Source organism: Microcaecilia unicolor, chromosome 2 (genome assembly GCF_901765095.1).
Source record: "Microcaecilia unicolor chromosome 2, aMicUni1.1, whole genome shotgun sequence".
NCBI lineage: Eukaryota > Metazoa > Chordata > Amphibia > Gymnophiona > Siphonopidae > Microcaecilia > Microcaecilia unicolor.
The window spans coordinates 285234365-285254932 of record NC_044032.1 but is presented as its reverse complement, the minus strand read 5'-3'; the positions used below and the strand labels follow the sequence as shown (position 1 = coordinate 285254932).

At 46.8% G+C, this 20568-nt stretch overlaps 1 protein-coding gene across 2 annotated transcripts in view; it reads left to right on the top strand.

The window, feature by feature from the left end:
• Positions 1-20568, top strand: part of CNTLN (centlein) — a 535970-nt gene that overhangs the window by 135929 nt on the left and 379473 nt on the right. For both annotated transcript variants that reach the window (XM_030194226.1, XM_030194227.1), the window contains one exon: positions 19802-19964. In XM_030194226.1, the coding sequence (XP_030050086.1) occupies positions 19802-19964 (163 nt within the window). The remainder of the gene's footprint in view (positions 1-19801; positions 19965-20568) is intronic.

The following is a 20568-nucleotide window of genomic DNA, read 5'->3' as shown; positions in this document are numbered from 1 at the left end:
CAGATATTTCTCTGACGAGGAGTCTGAGGGTCTTCCGTCTGATCCCACTCCCTCTCCTGAGAGACAGCTTTCTCCTCCCGAGAGTCTGTCTTTTGCCTCCTTTGTCCGGGAGATGTCTACGGCCATCCCCTTCCCGGTGGTTGTGGAGGACGAGCCCAGGGCTGAAATGTTTGAGCTCCTGGACTATCCTTCTCCACCTAAGGAAGCGTCCACTGTTCCCTTGCACCATGTCCTGAAGAAGACATTGCTTGCGAACTGGACCAAGCCATTAACTAATCCCCACATTCCCAAGAAGATCGAGTCCCAGTACCGGATCCATGGGGACCCAGAGCTGATGCGCACTCAGTTGCCTCATGACTCTGGAGTTGTGGATTTGGCCCTAAAGAAGGCTAAGAGTTCTAGGGAACATGCTTCGGCGCCCCCGGGCAAGGACGCTAGAACCTTAGACTCCTTTGGGAGGAAGGCCTACCATTCCTCTATGCTCGTGTCCAAGATCCAGTCTTACCAGCTCTACACGAGCATACACATGCGGAATAATGTGCGGCAGTTGGCGGGCTTGGTTGATGCTCTTCCCCCTGAGCAAGCCAAGCCTTTTCAGGAGGTGGTCAGGCAGCTGAAGGCGTGCAGAAAATTCCTGGCCAGAGGAGTTTATGACACTTTTGATGTTGCGTCCAGGGCCGCTGCTCAAGGTGTGGTGATGCGCAGGCTCTCATGGCTGCGTGCCGCCGACCTGGAGAATAGAATCCAGCAGCGGATTGCGGACTCGCCTTGCCGTGCGGATAACATTTTTGGCGACGTCCACGGCAGCCCCTCCAATCGGAAACTTCACTAGCAAAGTCCTTTGCTAGCCCTCGCGCGCCCGCGCGCACCGCGCATGCGCGGCCGTCTTCCCGCCCGAAACCGGCTCGAGCCGGCCAGTCCAGTATGTAGCAAGACAATACACTTCAAGGGAAGACACAACTCCAAAGGGGAGGCGGGCGGGTATGTGAGAACAATCAGCCTGCTGTCCTCGGAGAATACCTTCTACAGGTATGTAGCATTCGCTTTCTCCGAGGACAAGCAGGCTGCTTGTTCTCACTGATGGGGTATCCCTAGCCCCCAGGCTCACTCAAAACAACAACATTGGTCAATTGGGCCTCGCAACGGCGAGGACATAACTGAGATTGACCTAAAAAATTTACCAACTAACTGAGAGTGTAGCCTGGAACAGAACAAACAGGGCCCTCGGGGGGTGGAGTTGGATCCTAAAGCCCAAACAGGTTCTGAAGAACTGACTGCCCGAACCGACTGTCACGTCGGGTATCCTGCTGCAGGCAGTAATGAGATGTGAATGTGTGGACAGATGACCACGTCGCAGCTTTGCAAATTTCCTCCATGGTGGCTGACTTCAAGTGGGCTACCGACGCTGCCATGGCTCTAACATTATGAGCCGTGACATGACCCTCAAGAGCCAGCCCAGCCTGGGCGTAAGTGAAGGAAATGCAATCTGCTAGCCAATTGGATATGGTGCGTTTCCCTACAGCCACTCCCCTCTTGTTGGGATCAAAAGAAACAAACAATTGGGCGGACTGTCTGTGGGGCTGTGTCCGCTCCAGATAGAAGGCCAATGCTCTCTTGCAGTCCAATGTGTGCAGCTGACGTTCAGCAGGGCAGGAATGAGGACGGGGAAAGAATGTTGGCAAGACAATTGACTGGTTCAGATGGAACTCCGACACAACCTTTGGCAGAAACTTAGGGTGAGTGCGGAGGACTACTCTGTTGTGATGAAATTTGGTGTAAGGGGCCTGGGCTACCAGGGCCTGAAGCTCACTGACTCTACGAGCCGAAGTAACTGCCACCAAGAAAATGACCTTCCAGGTCAAGTACTTCGGATGGCAGGAATTCAGTGGCTCAAAAGGAGGTTTCATCAGCTGGGTGAGAACGACATTGAGATCCCATGACACTGTAGGAGGCTTGACAGGGGGCTTTGACAAAAGCAAACCTCTCATGAAGCGAACAACTAAAGGCTGTCCTGAGATCGGCTTACCTTCCACTTGGTAATGGTATGCACTGATTGCACTAAGGTGAACCCTTACGGAGTTGGTCTTCAGACCAGACTCAGACAAGTGGAGAAGGTATTCAAGCAGGGTCTGTGTAGGACAAGAGCGAGGATCTAGGGCCTTGCTGTCACACCAGACGGCAAACCTCCTCCAATGAAAGAAGTAACTTCTCTTAGTGGAGTCTTTCCTGGAAGCAAGCAAGATGCGGGAGACACCCTCTGGCAGACCCAAAGAGGCAAAGTCTACGCCCTCAACATCCAGGCCGTGAGAGCCAGGGACTGGAGGTTGGGATGCAGAAGAGCCCCTTCGTCCTGCGTGATGAGGGTCGGAAAACACTCCAATCTCCACGGTTCTTCGGAGGATAACTCCAGAAGAAGAGGGAACCAGATCTGACGCGGCCAAAAGGGAGCAATCAGAATCATGGTGCCTCGGTCTTGCTTGAGTTTCAACAAAGTCTTCCCCACCAGAGGAATGGGAGGATAAGCATACAGCAGACCTTCCCCCCAATCCAGGAGGAAGGCATCCGACGCCAGTCTGCCGTGGGCCTGAAGCCTGGAACAGAACTGAGGGACCTTGTGGTTCACTTGAGATGCGAAGAGATCCACCAGGGGGGTGCCCCACGCCTGGAAGATCTGTCGCACCACACGGGAATTGAGCGACCACTCGTGAGGTTGCATAATCCTGCTCAACCTGTCGGCCAGACTGTTGTTTACGCCTGCCAGATATGTGGCTTGGAGCACCATGCCTTGACGGCGAGCCCAGAGCCACATGCTGACGGCTTCCTGACACAGGGGGCGAGATCCGGTGCCCCCCTGCTTGTTGACATAGTACATGGCAACCTGATTGTCTGTCTGAATTTGGATAATTTGGTGGGACAGCCGATCTCTGAAAGCCTTCAGAGCGTTCCAGATCGCTCGCAACTCCAGAAGATTGATCTGTAGATCGCTTTCTTGGAGGGACCACCTTCCTTGGGTGTGAAGCCCATCGACATGAGCTCCCCATCCCAGGAGAGACGCATCCGTGGTCAGCACTTTTTGAGGCTGAGGAATTTGGAAGGGACGTCCCAGAGTCAAATTGGAGCAAATCGTCCACCAATACAGGGATTCGAGAAAACTCGTGGACAGGTGGATCACGTCCTCTAGACCCCCGGCGGCCTGATACCACTGGGAGGCTAGGGTCCATTGAGCAGATCTCATGTGAAGGCGGGCCATGGGAGTCACATGAACTGTGGAAGCCATGTGGCCCAGCAATCTCAACATCTGCCGAGCTGTGATCTGCTGGGACGCTCGCACCCGCGAGACGAGGGACAACAAGTTGTTGGCCCTCGCCTCTGGGAGATAGGCGCGAGCCGTCCGAGAATCCAGCAGGGCTCCGATGAATTCGAGTTTCTGCACTGGGAGAAGATGGGACTTTGGGTAATTTATCACAAACCCCAGTAGCTCCAGGAGGCGAATAGTCATCTGCATGGACTGCAGGGCTCCTGCCTCGGATGTGTTCTTCACCAGCCAATCGTCGAGATATGGGAACACGTGCACCCCCAGCCTGCGAAGCGCCGCTGCTACCACAGCTAGGCACTTTGTGAACACCCTGGGCGCAGAGGCGAGCCCAAAGGGTAGCACACAGTACTGGAAGTGGCGTGCGCCCAGCTGAAATCGCAGATACTGTCTGTGAGCTGGCAGTATCGGGATGTGTGTGTAGGCATCCTTCAAGTCCAGAGAGCATAGCCAATCGTTTTGCTGAATCATGGGGAGAAGGGTGCCCAGGGAAAGCATCCTGAACTTTTCTTTTACGAGATATTTGTTCAGGGCCCTTAGGTCTAGGATGGGACGCATCCCCCCTGTTTTCTTTTCCACAAGGAAGTACCTGGAATAGAACCCCAGCCCTTCTTGCCCGGATGGCACGGGCTCGACCGCATTGGCGCTGAGAAGGGCGGAGAGTTCCTCTGCAAGTACCTGCTTGTGCTGGAAGCTGTAGGACTGAGCTCCCGGTGGACAATTTGGAGGTTGTGAGGCCAAATTGAGGGTGTATCCTTGCCGGACTATTTGGAGAACCCACTGATCGGAGGTTATGAGAGGCCACCTTTGGTGAAAAGCTTTCAACCTCCCTCCGACAGGCAGGTCGCCCGGCACTGACACTTGGATGTCGGCTATGCTCTGCTGGAGCCAGTCAAAAGCTCGCCCCTTGCTTTTGCTGGGGAGCCGCGGGGCCTTGCTGATTCGCACGCTGCTGACGAGAGCGAGCGCGCTGGGGCTTAGCCTGGGCCGCAGGCTGTCGGGAAGGAGGATTGTACCTACGCTTGCCAGAAGTATAGGGAACAGTCTTCCTTCCCCCGAAAAATCGTCTACCTGTAGAGGTAGAAGCTGAAGGCTGCCGGCGGGCGAACTTGTCGAATGCGGTGTCCCGCTGGTGGAGAGACTCTACCACCTGCTCGACTTTTTCGCCAAAAATGTTATCCGCACGGCAAGGCGAGTCCGCAATCCGCTGCTGGATTCTATTCTCCAGGTCGGCGGCACGCAGCCATGAGAGCCTGCGCATCACCACACCTTGAGCAGCGGCCCTGGACGCAACATCAAAAGTGTCATAAACTCCTCTGGCCAGGAATTTTCTGCACGCCTTCAGCTGCCTGACCACCTCCTGAAAAGGCTTGGCTTGCTCAGGGGGAAGAGCATCAACCAAGCCCGCCAACTGCCGCACATTATTCCGCATGTGTATGCTCGTGTAGAGCTGGTAAGACTGGATCTTGGACACGAGCATAGAGGAATGGTAGGCCTTCCTCCCAAAGGAGTCTAAGGTTCTAGCGTCCTTGCCCGGGGGCGCCGAAGCATGTTCCCTAGAACTCTTAGCCTTCTTTAGGGCCAAATCCACAACTCCAGAGTCATGAGGCAACTGAGTGCGCATCAGCTCTGGGTCCCCATGGATCCGGTACTGGGACTCGATCTTCTTGGGAATGTGGGGATTAGTTAATGGCTTGGTCCAGTTCGCAAGCAATGTCTTCTTCAGGACATGGTGCAAGGGAACAGTGGACGCTTCCTTAGGTGGAGAAGGATAGTCCAGGAGCTCAAACATTTCAGCCCTGGGCTCGTCCTCCACAACCACCGGGAAGGGGATGGCCGTAGACATCTCCCGGACAAAGGAGGCAAAAGACAGACTCTCGGGAGGAGAAAGCTGTCTCTCAGGAGAGGGAGTGGGATCAGACGGAAGACCCTCAGACTCCTCGTCAGAGAAATATCTGGGATCTTCCTCTTCCTCCCACGAGGCCTCACCCTCGGTGTCAGACACAAGTTCACGGACCTGTGTCTGCAACCTCGCCCTGCTCGACTCCGTGGAACCCCGTCCACGATGGGGGCGTCGAGAGGTAGACTCCCTCGCCCGCATCGGCGAAGCTCCCTCCGCCGACGTAGTCGGGGAGCCTTCCTGGGAGGTGGCCGCGGTCGGTACCGCACGCGGTACCGACGTCGGGGACCTCAACCTGGGCGATGGGCCAGCCGGCGCCACGCTCGACGGTACCGGTGGCGCAAGCACCGCCGGTACCGGAGGGGTAGGGCGCAACAGCTCTCCCAGAATCTCTGGGAGAACGGCCCGGAGGCTCTCGTTTAGAGCGGCTGCAGAGAAAGGCTGAGAGGTCGATGCAGGCGTCGACGTCAGTACCTGTTCCGGGCGTGGAGGCTGTTCCGGGCTGTCCAGAGCGGAGCGCATCGACACCTCCTGAACAGAGGGTGAGCGGTCCTCTCGGTGCCGATGCCTGCTGGGTGCCGAATCCCTCGGCGACCCAGAGCTCTCGGTGCCGACACGGGGAGGAGACCGGTGTCGATGCTTCTTCGATTTCTTCCGAAGCATGTCACCGGAGCTCCCCGGCACCGACGAGGAGGACGTCGAATCCATCCGTCGCTTCCTCGGGGCCGAGACTGAAGAAGGTCGATCTCGGGGGGGCTGTACCGCAGGAGCCCTCAGGGTAGGCGGAGACCCACCCGAGGGCTCACCGCCACCAGCAGGGGAATGGACAGCCCTCACCTGCACTCCACCCGATGCACCACCGTCCGACGACATCAGCAGACGAGGTCCTGGTACCACCGACGTCGATGCAGCTATCCGATGTCTCGGCGCCGATGCAGAGGCCCGATGCCTCGATGCACTCGATGCAGGGGCGGCCGAGGAAGAAGGTCTGGACGCTGACGACGTCGATGCACTCGAAGATCCCGGTGCCGATGCCGACGAAGAGCCCGAGAACAACACGTTCCACTGGGCTAGTCTCGCTACCTGAGTCCGCCTTTGAAGCAGGGAACACAGACTGCAGTTCTGAGGGCGGTGCTCGGCCCCCAGACACTGAAGACACGACGAGTGTCGATCAGTGAGCGAGATAACCCGGGCGCACTGGGTGCACTTCTTGAAGCCGCTGGAAGGCTTCGATGTCATGGGCGGAAAAATCACGCCGGCGAAATCAAAAGCCGAAATGGCGAAATTTGAAGCACCAAATTTAGAGGGAGAAAAAATCTCGACCGAGGCCGAAAAGAGGCCTACCCCGACGACGAAAGAAAACTTACCGGGGCAAAAAAGCTGGAAGTACGGGGAGGATTTACACGAAACCCGGCGGGGGGTTTCCGGAGCACTTCCCGACTAGGACAAAGCTTTCCCGAAGGAAAAAAAACACGTTCAAAACAAATTGGACGCGCGAGGTCGACTTTCCGGGGCTCGACACGGCGAAAACACGACCGTACCGAGTGCGGACAAAAGAAGACTGGCCGGCTCGAGCCGGTTTCGGGCGGGAAGACGGCCGCGCATGCGCGGTGCGCGCGGGCGCGCGAGGGCTAGCAAAGGACTTTGCTAGTGAAGTTTCCGATTGGAGGGGCTGCCGTGGACGTCACCCATCAGTGAGAACAATCAGCCTGCTGTCCTCGGAGAATACCTTCTACAGGTATGTAGCATTCGCTTTCCTTTTACCTTCAGGCGGGTCTCCCCATTGGATAACCTATACCCATATGTTTTGAGGCCGGCCAAGACAAACTCTGTGATATGCTCACCCTTAGGGATCTCACTCGTTAATTCACCTAAATATTCTCCCAACAGAAGATTCCACTCACCCTCCTTGCTCACAAAAATCACAGAGTCCGTGCCATGATAAAGACAGTGTTCTTGTAGTGTGTCAATAACTCTGTACAGCTCTAGGCGGGCATGCGTGGTTGTAAAAGAAGATATAAAGATGTTAGTGCTACCCAGAAGTACACAAAGTTCCTTCGTGCACTTCTAGGTGACGCAAGCTGTGTCATCATGTATAAGATCACATAATGACATGGTATATTCGGGGGGAAACCGGTACATGTACAGCTCATTGGAATCTATCATGATGCTTGTGGTTGGTAGATTTCTTCTTTGACCAAACTTCCTCCACAAAGAGTTTTAAGAACAGTTTTGCAGTTTGTAGTTTTGTGGGGTTCACACTTATCTGATCAGCGCGTAAAAGCACGCCTTATTATGGTAGAAATCATCAGTTGTTCAGCATCAGTACACCACTGAGGAAACCCCGATGCTTGCTGTTTTTGATCCAGATGCATGTTTATGTATTCTGCAAAGAGTTTTGTAGATATCTGTTCAAAATGCCAAACTTCATAGATTTCTCCTACCCTGTATTGTTTAGTGATAGCCGTTTCCAATTCTGTGGTACACCATGTTCCCATCAGGGCTCTTTCACTATCATCGTGGGCACATTTCTGCCACTGACCTGTCTTAGTGCACGTGTGACACAACGGAAACGTGAGCTTACAGTGCAACCTAACTGGTAGTTCGGGGAAAAAGAGTCCACACGGTGGGAACACCTTGACTTTCACATACCCAAAATAATCGGAGAAGGGGCCAAAATTTTCATAGATGATTTGAGGGTGACTGATCGAATATTCTTTAGTTTTACTGACAAAAGAATATAGGCTGGTAAAATCATAATAGTGTATTTTCTCACCCTGTTTAACCTGATAGTACAGACAGATGGCATTTGTTGTATCTCCAAAAAGGGTATTCTTTGGAACTAAAGGTCGCACATTCCCTATCCGTTTTAACCAATCTGTCCCACTCATGTTCCCAAACATTTATTACCTTAAACCCTTTCTCTTTCTCTTTCAAGTAATCTGCCTTGCACTGTGTTTTGTAATTTAGAAACCTGAGTGTGGTGCCCGTTAGTGGATTCTGTTTTTTAGAATCATAACATCGTACAGCCGTGGTAAATTCCACCCATTAAATTCCAACGCTGTGTACTCACCGTTAATGATGGCATAACCATAGAGAGAGTAGTCACCCACCTGCATTTCATATGCCCTTTTAAAGCACACCTGATATGTATATGTTCTTTGTCCTTGGTGTACACCAACCAATGGATACTTGTGTTTGAATATTTCTTGGTCTGCCAGTGATAATCATTGGCCGACAGCAGAGCTTTGGTTCACGGTTTTAAACACATAAACCTGAACATGGCCATACACACGGAAGCGAGCGTGATGTATTGAAACAGGTCTGTACAATTCTTTAGGGTCATTGGTTAAATGGTCAGTATTCTCAGTGGAGAAGGGTAGATTGTGGGGTTTCGCAGGGGTCTGTACTGGAACTGCTGCTTTTTAACATATTTATAAATGATCTAGATAGAGATTTCTCAGGTTTGTGGTCTTGGGACAACTTTTTCATTTTGGGGCTTTTCAATTCAGATTGACCACTACTCCAAGGATGTTTTCCAAAGTGATGGTGGTTGTCATGGCAGCTTAATCAAGGAAGGATTATAGGTGCATCCCTAATTGGACAGACAGAGCAGCAGCAGTGACAAATGTCAGTCACTAAGGAGGCACAAGAAGTCAGCAAGTGGCTGAGGAGATAAATTTGATAAATTTGATCTGCAGTGGGCAGAGAGGTACCTTCTTGCCCTGGCAGCATCTCATATAATATGTAGCAAACATTCAAGTGGTCTTTCTATGCAAAAATGCCCTGGATCCGGTTGGAAGTTCCAGAGCTTAGCTATTCATTGAGTGAAAAAATACTTTTTCCTATTTGTTTTAAAAGTATTTCTATGTAATTTCACTGAGTGTCCCCTGGTCTTTGTATTTTTTGAACGAGTGAAAAATGAATTCACTTTAACCCATTCTACACCACTCAGAATTTTATAGACCTCAATCATATCCCCCCTCAGCCAACTTTTATTCAGGCTGAAGAGCTCTTAACTTCTTTAGCCTTTCCTCAAACAGTAGGAGTTCCATCCCCTTTATCATTTTGGTTGCTCTTCTTTGAACCTTTTTTAATTCTATACCTTTTTTGAGATAGGACGCCCAGAATTGAATGCAGTACTCAAGGTGAGGTCACACTGTTGAACGATACAGAAGCATTATAATATTCTTGATCTTATTTTGTGTCCCCTTCCTTATAATTCCTAGCATTCTGTTTGTTTTTTGGCCGCTGCTGCACAGTAGGCAGAAGATTTCAGCGTATTGTCTACAGTGACTCCTAGATCTTTTTCTTGAGTGCTGACACTTAAGGTGGACCCTAGAATCAGGTAACTATGATTCAGATTATTCTTCCCAATGTGCATCACTTTGCATTTGTCTGTAGTAAACTTCATCTGCCATTTGGATGCCCAGTCTTCCAGTTTCCTAAGGTCTTCCTGCAATTTTTCACAATCCGCATGTGTTTTGATAACTTTGGATAGCTTTGTGATAAGAACATAAGAATAGCCACACTGGGTCAGACCAATGGTATTCTGCAAGTCGATATGCTAACACTCTAGTTAATAATTTAATAACCATATTAATAAGAAATATTGGACAATATGAATTAGCTAGTTCTGATGACCAATTCAGTTTGGAGTTGAGGAAATCAGGGCAGTGTTGGCATGTGGTGGAAGAGAGTCTAGCTGGACTACCACTGTATAATGAGACAAAAGGGGCCCCGGCACCTACAATTGCAGGATCTTGTAAAATTCACCAGCATACCTACCCATCAGGCTCTGGTGTCTTGTTAGCTTTTAACGATTGCTTCACTTTTTGTAATTTTTTAGCCCGAAATGGTTTATTCTGTGACTTCAGTGTGAAATCCCTGAGCTACGAAGATATTCTAAAATCTCTGTAGTTTGCGGTATGCTCCTGTGCATATAACCCTTGAAAATGTGCAAATTCTGTTAGAACAATTTCCTCTTTGTTATTAGTGACTAATCCATGTGGATTCTTTAGTACAGTAATTGTTCTAGACCCTCCCCACGTTTTCACCACTTGAGCTAAAAGCTTACCAGATTTATTACCAATTTGTGGACTTAAATTCTCCGAGTACTATCAGGCATGATGTCATCCATGGATCCCGGTGTGGACACTGCCAACATGCACTCTGACTTTAAAACTTAGAGGCAGTTCCCCACCGTGCATGCATGGGTGCCTTCCTGCCTGACACTTGAGCAAGGGACCAGCAGTCTAGCGTTTTCAGCTCTGCACGCCAAACCTTTCACTTCTGGTGCCTTCCCGTTTTCTGGATATTTTTTCTCATATTTTTCTTTTCTCTTTATTAATTTTGTTCAATTTATTGATCAAATTTATTTTTCATTTCTCATTTTCCAGCCTTTGAGGCCTCTGAGTCCTTCTTTTGGCCAGGAAGCATTGACCATTTTTGGGTATGGAACTATTTGAGCAATCTGGGCCACTGAACCTTTTAACCTTGCATTGGCTTTAAGAAGTGTATTCAATGCAATAGGACCATTTCAGGCACAGACCCCCATAACAGGTGTTCAGTGCTTGGATTCAGTGTGAGTTGGAACCATGAATATGTTAGCCAAGGTCTAAATATGAAAGGAGTGCCAAGAAATCTTAAGAGGATGGAGAGTTTGGATCATCTAGATGGAGGTTGAAATCCTCTCAAATGATGGGGCGAGAACCTAAGCAGTGATCAGTTAACTTAGAATATAGAAGTTGAAAAGACAGAAGCAGGGTGATAGAGGAGCAGAATGTCAGAGGAGGGAGAGATGTGTAGCAAGAAACGTAGAGTTTATAGCAAAGCATGCTGAGTTGACGTAAAGTGCAGAAGCTGCAGATGGGAAGAGTAAATTACTATGAGACCACCACCACAGGAGGAGGGATGATTACATACATGGTTTGAAAATCCCAGAGTGGTGGCCTGGTTAATGTAGGCAATGTCAGCATCAAAAGCCAAGTTTCTCTAAGGCAGAGAATGCTTAAGTTGTGGCTTAAGATGAGCTAATGAATGAGGTGGGACTTAGCCCATAAAGAATGAGTATTGAGTAGACTTACAGGTAAGGCAGTGGCTGAAGGACGGCTTGACTCTGGGTATGTAGAGGGTGGAGGCAATAGAGGCATCTTGCCTGTGGTAGCTGAGGAGGGCGACATGAGGGAAGGGGCCTACATCCCAAGAAGACTGGAATTGTTTGTGCAAAGCACATAGAAGGAATACGCTAACTTTGAGCAAACAAAAATGTAATATGGAGAACGTGGCCATAATGTGGACCGGAAAGAGGGGCTACAGGCTTGGATGGGTGCGCACTCAGGGAAGCATCATCCACGCCACAGTGATCGCTCTCCTCCTCTACATCTTATTTCTCTTTGAGAGCCTTCGAGGTCCTTGAGATCTCTTATGCCTGCACAGGCTGTAACTCAGGCTGCCTCCACACCACTCTCTCAGCTGGTACTGGTGCCTACTCTAAAGAAGGAAATCCAGGCTATACTCAAAGAAGAGCTTTCACTGCCACTGAATACACAGTCTATTCAGGATGACAGGGTGCTTGCGCCAGCCCAACCCTTAGATACATCGGAGAGACAGTCACGGGAGAGGTCCCCTACACTGACTTGGCATCAATTGTTGGGGGCACCATGAACCCAGCTGACGCGTGCATTGATAGAAGAACTTTCTCCAGCCTCAGAGACTCATCTGCCTCGTCGTACTCCACAGACCTGACATTCTAGTCAACACTCTCTTCCATGTACTTTCCAAGAACAGTACTTTGAAGAGTAAGACTCAGACCTCTCCTGGGAGATGGAGCAGTATCTACAGGACCTATCAGATGTGAAGTCCTATGGCATTCCTTTTGATGCTTCTCTGCCACCTGAGAGACGTAAGTCTCCTCCAGAAAGTATATCCGTTCCTGGCTTTGTCCGTGAGATAGCCCAAGCCATACCTTTGCAAATTGGAGTCAGAGGAAAAACCTTGTTCAGAACTCTTTGAGGTTCTATATTATGACTCTCCTGCTAGAGAAGAAATCACTGTTCCACTTCATATAATTATGAGGAATACTCTGATTAAAAATTGGAAGACCCCATTAACAGTGTGAGGTCTCATGCTTCTGCTCCTCCAGGCAGAGAAGCTAGAGCATTAGACTCTTTTGGCAGAAGAACATTTTAAGCCTCAATGTTAATAAACTGCTTATTAAATTATCAACTTTATTCCACAGTTTACCTGAAGTCTCTAATAGAGAATATTCTTTCCTTTGCAGACTTCCTTCATCCTGAAAAGGCTGATGAGTTCCTCAAGATTCACAGGAAACTTCTAGATTGTCGTAAATATCTGACAAGACAGGCTTTTGATGTCTCCTTTCACATTTCCACTTTAGGAGTAGCAATGCAATGTCTTTCCTGGCTTAGAATCTATGAATCTGCTGTCCAGGAGTGTCTAATAGATGTCCCTTGTTGTGAAGAAAACTTATTGGGTGTCAAAGTTGAGGAAGTGACTGACCTAATTAAAAAGCATACAGATACTATTAAAACTCTGTCCATGCCACAGACTTCTGCCACCTCTACTTCTTCTAGAGGATTTGTGGGAAAATTTTGATACTCCAATTACTATACATCTAAACACTGTTATACTCCCATTCCTCTTCCACCTCAAAGGACTACGCCTCAACACTCCAGGCAGAGTAGACAATTTAAAGAATGTTTGTTTTTTATTTATATTTACAGCCTGTATTGCTGCTGTTAGGGTAATTTGGAATTGATTTTTGTACTGGTGGCCCATATTAAAGTAACAGATCTCACCCAAATTGGAACAGGTCCCTCCCACTACCTGTCGTAGAATGCCGTTTTGTTCCCTTAATCATCACCTTCACCTCAACATGCTATGGCATTTGGATATGCATTGGGAAAAATAATCCAAATCATCGTTACCTGATGCTAGGGTCCACCTTAGGAGGTAGCATCCAAGAAAAAGATCTGTGTCATTGTAGACAATATTCTTGAAACTTCTGCACGGTGTGTGGCAGCAGCCAAAAAATCAAACAGGATGCCAGGAATTACTAGGAAAGGGATGTAAAATAAGATCAAGAATATTATAATGGCTCTGTTCCGCTCTATGGTGTGACCTCAAATTGAGTATTGCATTCAATTCTGGTTGCCGAATCTTAAAAAAAAAAAGGCAGAATTAGAGAAGGTTCAAAGAAGAGCGACCAAAATAATAAAGGGGATGGATCTCTTCTCATATGAGAAAAAGCTAAAGAGGTTAGGGCTCTTCAGCTTGGAAAAGAGGTGGCCAAGGGGAGATATGATTAAGGTCTACAAAATCTTGAGTGGTGTAGAACTGGTAAAAGTGAATCAATTTTTTTTACTCTTTCAAAAAGTACAAAGACTAGGTAGGGGACACTTAATGAAATTACATGGAAATACTTTTAAAACAAATAGGAAATATTTTTTCACTCAATGAATAGTTAAGCTCTGGAACTCCATTGCCAGAGAAAATGGTAAAAATGGTTAGTGTATCTGGGTTTAAAAAAAGTTTGAATAAGTTCCTGGAGGAAAAGTCCATAGACAGCTATTGAGATAGACATGGGGAAATCTACTGTTTGTCCTGGGATTGGTAGCATAGAATGTTGCTACTATTTGGGTTTCTGCCAGGTACTTTTGACCTGGATTGGCCACTGTTGGAAACAGGATACTGGGCTAGGTGGACTTTTGCTCCGACTTAGTATGGCTATTCTTATGTTCTTATTTCCAACAAAATATTTTCTAAAATTAACCTGTACATTTTATCAGTGTCAGACTGATCTGTCTGGTCACCCATTATAATTGGCGTCAAACACCTTGATTAACCTTCTGGTTATATGATCATCTCTTTGGAATAGTCTTCCAGTCAAGATTCGCCTTTTGAAAGGTTCTTTTAGCTTTTGAAAGGCTTTGTAGCCATATTTGTATTCTCAATGTGTTTGACGATATTGTTTTTGAGTTTGTCTTTTCTTTTTTGTTATTCCTGATGACTGTATCAGTTTTTTAGTTTGTTTCTTGCCTTGAATCTCATTTGAGGGAGTTAGCGGGTTATAAATCTTCTATAACATAACATAAGCCCAATTACATTTAGTAAAGTGTTTATAGAAACTTTCTGAGAGAATTTTAAAATTAGGTTCCAAATTTAAGTGGAGGTACAGTTTGGTTGGTGATCAGGGCCATGCCAACACAGTAAGCGAGGTAAGCATGGCAGGGGGGTGCCGCCCTCTGGGGGGCGCCGCCGCACCATGCTCACCTCGCTCGCCCTCCCGCTCCCATTGTTCAACTACTGCCCGCCCTCTTCTCCTCCCCCCAACATCCCTTTTCTTTTTTTTTCTTTTTAAATTTACCTCCTTGGCGGTCCAGCAGCGCAGCGTCAGTGAAGGAGGCGGCGCTCCCGATGTCTCTAACCTTCCCTTCGCTGTGTTCCGCCTTCTTCTGACGTCAAGGAAATGACGTCAGAAGAAGGTGGAACACAGTGAAGGGAAGGCTAGAGATGTCGGGAGGCGAGCGCCGCCTCCTTCACTGACGCTGCGCTGCTGGACCGCCACGGAGGTAAATTTAAAAAGAAAAAACAAGAAAAGGGATGTTGGTGGGAGAGAAGAGGGCAGGCAGTAGTTGAACAATGGGAGCAGGAGGGCAGGGGAGAGACGAGCATGGATGTGAAGGGGGAGGGGAGAAGAGGGCGGGCCAGGCCAACTGGGACATGATGGGAGCGGGAGGACAGAGGAGAGAGGAGCATGGATGCAAGGTGGGGGGTCATGGAAGGGAGAGAGGGGAATTGCTGGATAGGGATTAATGGAGGGTGACAGAGGGGCAGGGCTCAGAGAGAGAGGGGAATTGCTGGATAGGGAATTAGGGATGAATGGAGGGCACAGAGGAGCATGAATGGGAGGGCAGGGCTCAGGGAGAGAGGAGAATTGCTGGAAAGGGATGAATGGAGGGGGCAGGGGACAGGGGACAGAGGGGCATGGATTGGGAGGGCAGGGCTCAGGGAGAGAGGGGAATTGCTGGATAGGGATGAATGGAGGGGACAGATGGGCATGGATGGATATGGATTGCAGGGCAGGGCTCAGGGAGAGAGGGGAATTGCTGGATAGGGATGAATGGAGGGGGCAGGGGACAGAGGAGCATGGATGGGCATGGATTGGGAGGGCAGGGCTCAGGGAGAGAGGGGAATTGCTGGATAGGGATGAATGGAGGGGACAGATGGGCATGGATGGATATGGATTGCAGGGCAGGGCGAGATGGGAATTGCTGGATAGGGATGAATGGAGGGGGCAGGGGACAGATGGGCATGGATGAATATGGATTGCAGGGCAGGGCTCAGGGAGAGAGGGGAATTGCTGGATAGGGATGAATGGAGGGGGCAGGGGACAGAGGAGCATGACTGGGCATGGATGGGAGGGCAGGGCTCAGGGAGAGAGGAGAAATTGCTGGACATAGAGGGGAGGGAAGAGAGATGAAGGAGATGAAATGAGGGAAAAGGAAGAGAGGAGAAAAACTGCACATGGATGAAGAAAATAGGCAGAAGCTGAGGACCAGAAATGAAGAAGAAAGGAGGAAAGGAAAGAAATAAATGGAAAGGAAGCCCTGGAAACGGAGTTAAGAGGACAGATAGCAGCAGAATCAGATACTGGGCCAGCATGATCAGAAAAAGAAAGTCACCAGACAGCAAAGGTAGAAAAAAATCATTTTATTTTCATTTTAGTGTTTGGAATATGTCCACTTTGAGAATTTACATCTGCTATCTTATTTTGCAATGTATAGCAGTTTGTTTCTAAGAATATTGCTGACAATTCCTATCAGTGTGGCAAGTGGTGAGCGATCATTTTCACGGGGGGGGGGGGGGGGGCCCGCCGCCGCCGCCGCCGCCGCCGCCGCCGCCGCCGCCGCCAACTGATAGTCTGCAGGGGGGGCGCCAGAGACCCTAGGCACGGCCCTGTTGGTGATTGTGCTCTGCAAATGTCCTTCATCCCTTTTCTATAGGAATTTTGCATTAATTTTATTCCTTGAGAGCAAGATGGCTGCTGATTATGGAGGATGTGTGCCTCACTGCTCTGTATGAGCTCCACTACCATGGTCAAGCAAAAGGGGAAGGTCAATACTTACTGACTGAGTCTTCCCAAATTCCTGCGTTGCGTCCCATGGAGCATTTTGTGGTGTTAGGCTCAGAGCTGGGAGATTTTCTGCTAGCTGCCCTGAGTTAGACACCACGTTAAGCCCGGCACAGGATTTCCCTTAAAAGTAGTGCCGAAGCTGCATGGGCTTTGTTGGCAGTTGGAAAAGATATGCTAATCCATTACTTGGGTCTGGAGAAGTTTTACCACAGCTTGGCCTGGGGTGAGATTTTCTCTAAATACAATCAAACTGAACAACTGCAGTGATCTAGAGCAGAAACAGTAACCTAATACCAAAGAAAAACGCTCTAGTAAAATTAACCAATAGGTGCTAATTTGTTGAAAAATGGAGAAAAGCCCTCAGAAACCGTAGGCTAAATTGCCACTGGGTTTAGAGCGTGGTTAGAGCTTATATTGACTTATAACACACGCTACAGTTTAATCACTGGGCAGAAAAACTCCATTTGAAAAACAAGGCTCATAAAATTTTTTCGCCCCAAATTATTCTGTGTGAACACACAAGAAAATGTGTGAACACAAAAGAAATTTTCTTTCAATATATATTTTTTACAAATGTTTTTTCAAAATGTTTTTATCAAAGTGTTAACGCATCAGCATATCAAAAAAAGAAGAACACTTAGCTTTGTAGTGTGTTAAGACCGGGCACTCATCACTATCTGTTCTACGGGAACCCGTTTCGCCTAGAAACGTGGCTTCTTCAGGAACAGAGTGCTATTGACATATGCTGACAATCTAAAATGAACAAAAAATCAAAACTTAATCAAAATATGAAAGAAAACAGTATAATTGCACACCTTGAACTCACATTATGGTCAGCATTACTTTTAGCCAGACGTCTACAATACTTCAAGATGGCGCCTTGGCGTCCACGTACAGTCAGCTGACTGAAATACTGTTGTACACGTTACGTATCGGGCGTTAGTAAAAGTGGTGCCAATCAATTGCATTGTTTAGCCCGTTGGGTTCCAAAGTGTCAAGTTCAAAGATCCACCTAGCCTCCTTTCGTAATAAAGTCAATTTTCGATTGCCTCCTCTGTGATGTTTACCTACTTGGTCTAAAACTGAACAGCGTAAATCTTCAAATTTATGATTAAGAGAAATGCAGTGTTGCACAATAGGTTCTTTAACTGCTGATCTACGGATGTTGGATCTGTGTTCCATAATTCTGACTTTTAATGGTCTGGTTGTCATACCGATGTAAATCTTATTACAGGGACAACAGAGGGAATATATGACATGATCAGAAATGCAATTGGTGAATTGTAATAGCTTATAGATTTTGTTGGTTTTATAGTTTACAAATTGTTTTGTCTGTACGGTGATGGAGCATATTTGGCAATGTCCACATTTATGATGACCTAAGACTTGTTTTTTGTGAACAAGAGGAAGGCTTGCGTCTGCCGGGCTGATGATTTCTTTAATGTTGTTCGTTCTGGCGAACGCAATTCGTAGATTAGTATTTTCAAAAATGCTCATAGATCTCATTATATCCCATCTGTTTTGGATCAGATTTGCAAGATGGGGGCTATGTTCTGTATATCGCATGACCATAGTGAGATGATTGTCTTCTGTTTGATGTTTGGATGTGTTGTTCAGAAGTAAATCTCTGTCATTACACTTGGCTCTGCGGTATGCCTTTTTGAGGACATGTTTTGAATAACCTCTCTTCAGTAAATTGGACATTAGTTCTTCTGCTTGGATTTTAAACATAGATGAATCAGTGCAAATGCGTTTTAACCTTAGCATTTGAGAAAAGGGCAGACTATTTTTAAGATGTGTAGGGTGACAGCTGGTATTATGAAGAAATGTATTGCGATCAGTGCTTTTCTTAAACACTTTAGTGACGAATTTGTTTGAAACAATATTGATCTCAACGTCTAAATAATGTATACAATTATGTGAATGTTGTTCGGTAAACTGAATATCCTGGTGACAGCTGTTCAACCAACGCATAAATCGCTGAAGATCTAACTCTGTGCCCCTCCAAAGCAAAAAAATATCGTCTATATACCTCCACCAACGGAGTATAGCCTGATGAAATGGGGAGCAGGCAATCCATGTCGATTCAAAATTGGACATGTAAAGATTTGCTATTGACGGGGCAAAAGTTGCCCCCATGGCTACCCCACTGGTCTGTAAATACATCTTGTCAAGAAACAAAAAATAATTTTCTTTCAACGCTATCCCAGCTAATGTTAGTAGAAATTCCGTGGGTATGGCGTGTGGTCTGGCTCTCTTATCCAATGTTGATTTAATTGTGTCAAAAGCCTCATCCTGAGGTATGGAGGTGTATAAAGAGCATACATCGAGGGTAACCATCAGAACGTTTTCGGGGATGAAATTCATCTCCTGAAGTTTACACAAAAAATGGGTTGTGTCCCTGATGTAAGATGGATAATTAGGCACTTCTGTCCTTAGAAAGGTGTCGATAAAGATTGACAAGGGTTCTAGAATTGAGTTTCTGCTGGACAGAATGGGTCTGCCTGGGGGGTTGATTAATCGCTTATGTACTTTAGGTAAAAAGTACATAACAGGGATGATGGGATGTTGACAACATAAAAATTTTTTATCCTTCAAAGTGATAAAGCCTTCATTAAGTGCTTTGTTGATTGTTCTGTTAATGAGCGATTTTAGTCTATTGGTTGGATTTAATGTCAATCTCTTATAATATCTGATGTCATTCAACTGTCTAAGCCCTTCATCAATGTAATCACTCCGATTTTGAATAACAATTGCTCCACCCTTGTCTGCCTTTTTTATGATAATATTATCATCGTTTCTAAGGTCGTTCAGTGCGTTTTTTTCTTCTCTGGTGATGTTGTAGTTTTTTTGTTGTAAGACACCTCTTTTAGATTTTAAATTTTCTAGATCTTTCAGAACCATGCTTTTAAATGTCTGAAGTGTGGGAGCCTGTGGTACAGATATTCAAAATGATTTAAGCGGGCAAGAGAGGTGTCTAAGGACCCTGTTTACTAAGCCATGCTGTACATGTGGCAACTTTTTAGCGTACGCTAATTTTTAGCATATGCTAAAAGGTTTGCGCGCCTACAGCGCAGCTTAGTAAACAGGGCCCTTAATGCCAGTTTTCAGATGTCCAAAACAAGAATAGATCTTCTAAAATATCCGCCATGGTAAATAGATTTCTTAGATTGTAAGCCCTCTGTGGATGAGAAAATACCAGCTGTACTCAGTTGTAGCTTGCTTTTAGCTACCAATAAAAGTTAGGAATTAAATCAAAGTAAGAATAAAATTATGGAAGGCTAACAGTTGCTATTTGGAAGTAGTACATGGTATTGTATTATCAGAAGTTATCAAAGGGAAGAATTGTAATCATAGGATGTTAACTGCACCTTTTATCTCAATTATTATTTACTTTTATTTTTTCTTCTGTATTATTGTCTTTTCACAGGAAAGAGTTGCAAGATCTGCAAAACCTTTACAAACAAAGCAGTGAACATGCTGCACAACAGGCAGAGCTTATCCATCAGCTTCAGACACTCAATATGGATACCCATAAAGTACTGAGAAATCAGGAAGATGCTCATACAGCTGAAACGATATCTTATCAAAAAGTATGACTGTCTTATAATCTCAGTAAATTGCATTGAAAGGTTTTTATTTGCACTAATTTTAGCATATTTAAGAAGCATTTTGTGATGATAACATTAGTACAGTGTAACTGCACTGCTTAGGTGCTAAAATTATTTTTCTACAGAACAAAAAAAAACTGATGTTCAAAGTTGTATTATTTAAATTTGAGAGTCAAATTCAGTCTTAACACAAAGACAAATGCAAGCAACTGAGTGGAAGCAAGTCCACTGGTAGTTGCTAAGACAATACAATTTATTACACATACAAATGAAACAATTTAAAAGTCCATATAAACAGCCCAACTTGCGCTAACTTTTAAAAAGGAGATAAAGCAAACTAAAATGGGGGGGGGGGGGGGGGGCTGAGAATCACCCATGAGCTCATAGTTCGGTATGGAGTATCCTTGAATAATACTATTGAAACAGGACATTTAGAGAATCCCAATAAAGAGTTGTACACAATGGTGAAAAAAACTGCAGGAGTGTAAGGGGAGAGCAGGGTAAAGGATGCATATTATCCTTGTCAACTTATAAGCACCTTGTAGATGCAAGGAAAAAGAAACAGTTTGAAGGTCTGTATACAAAT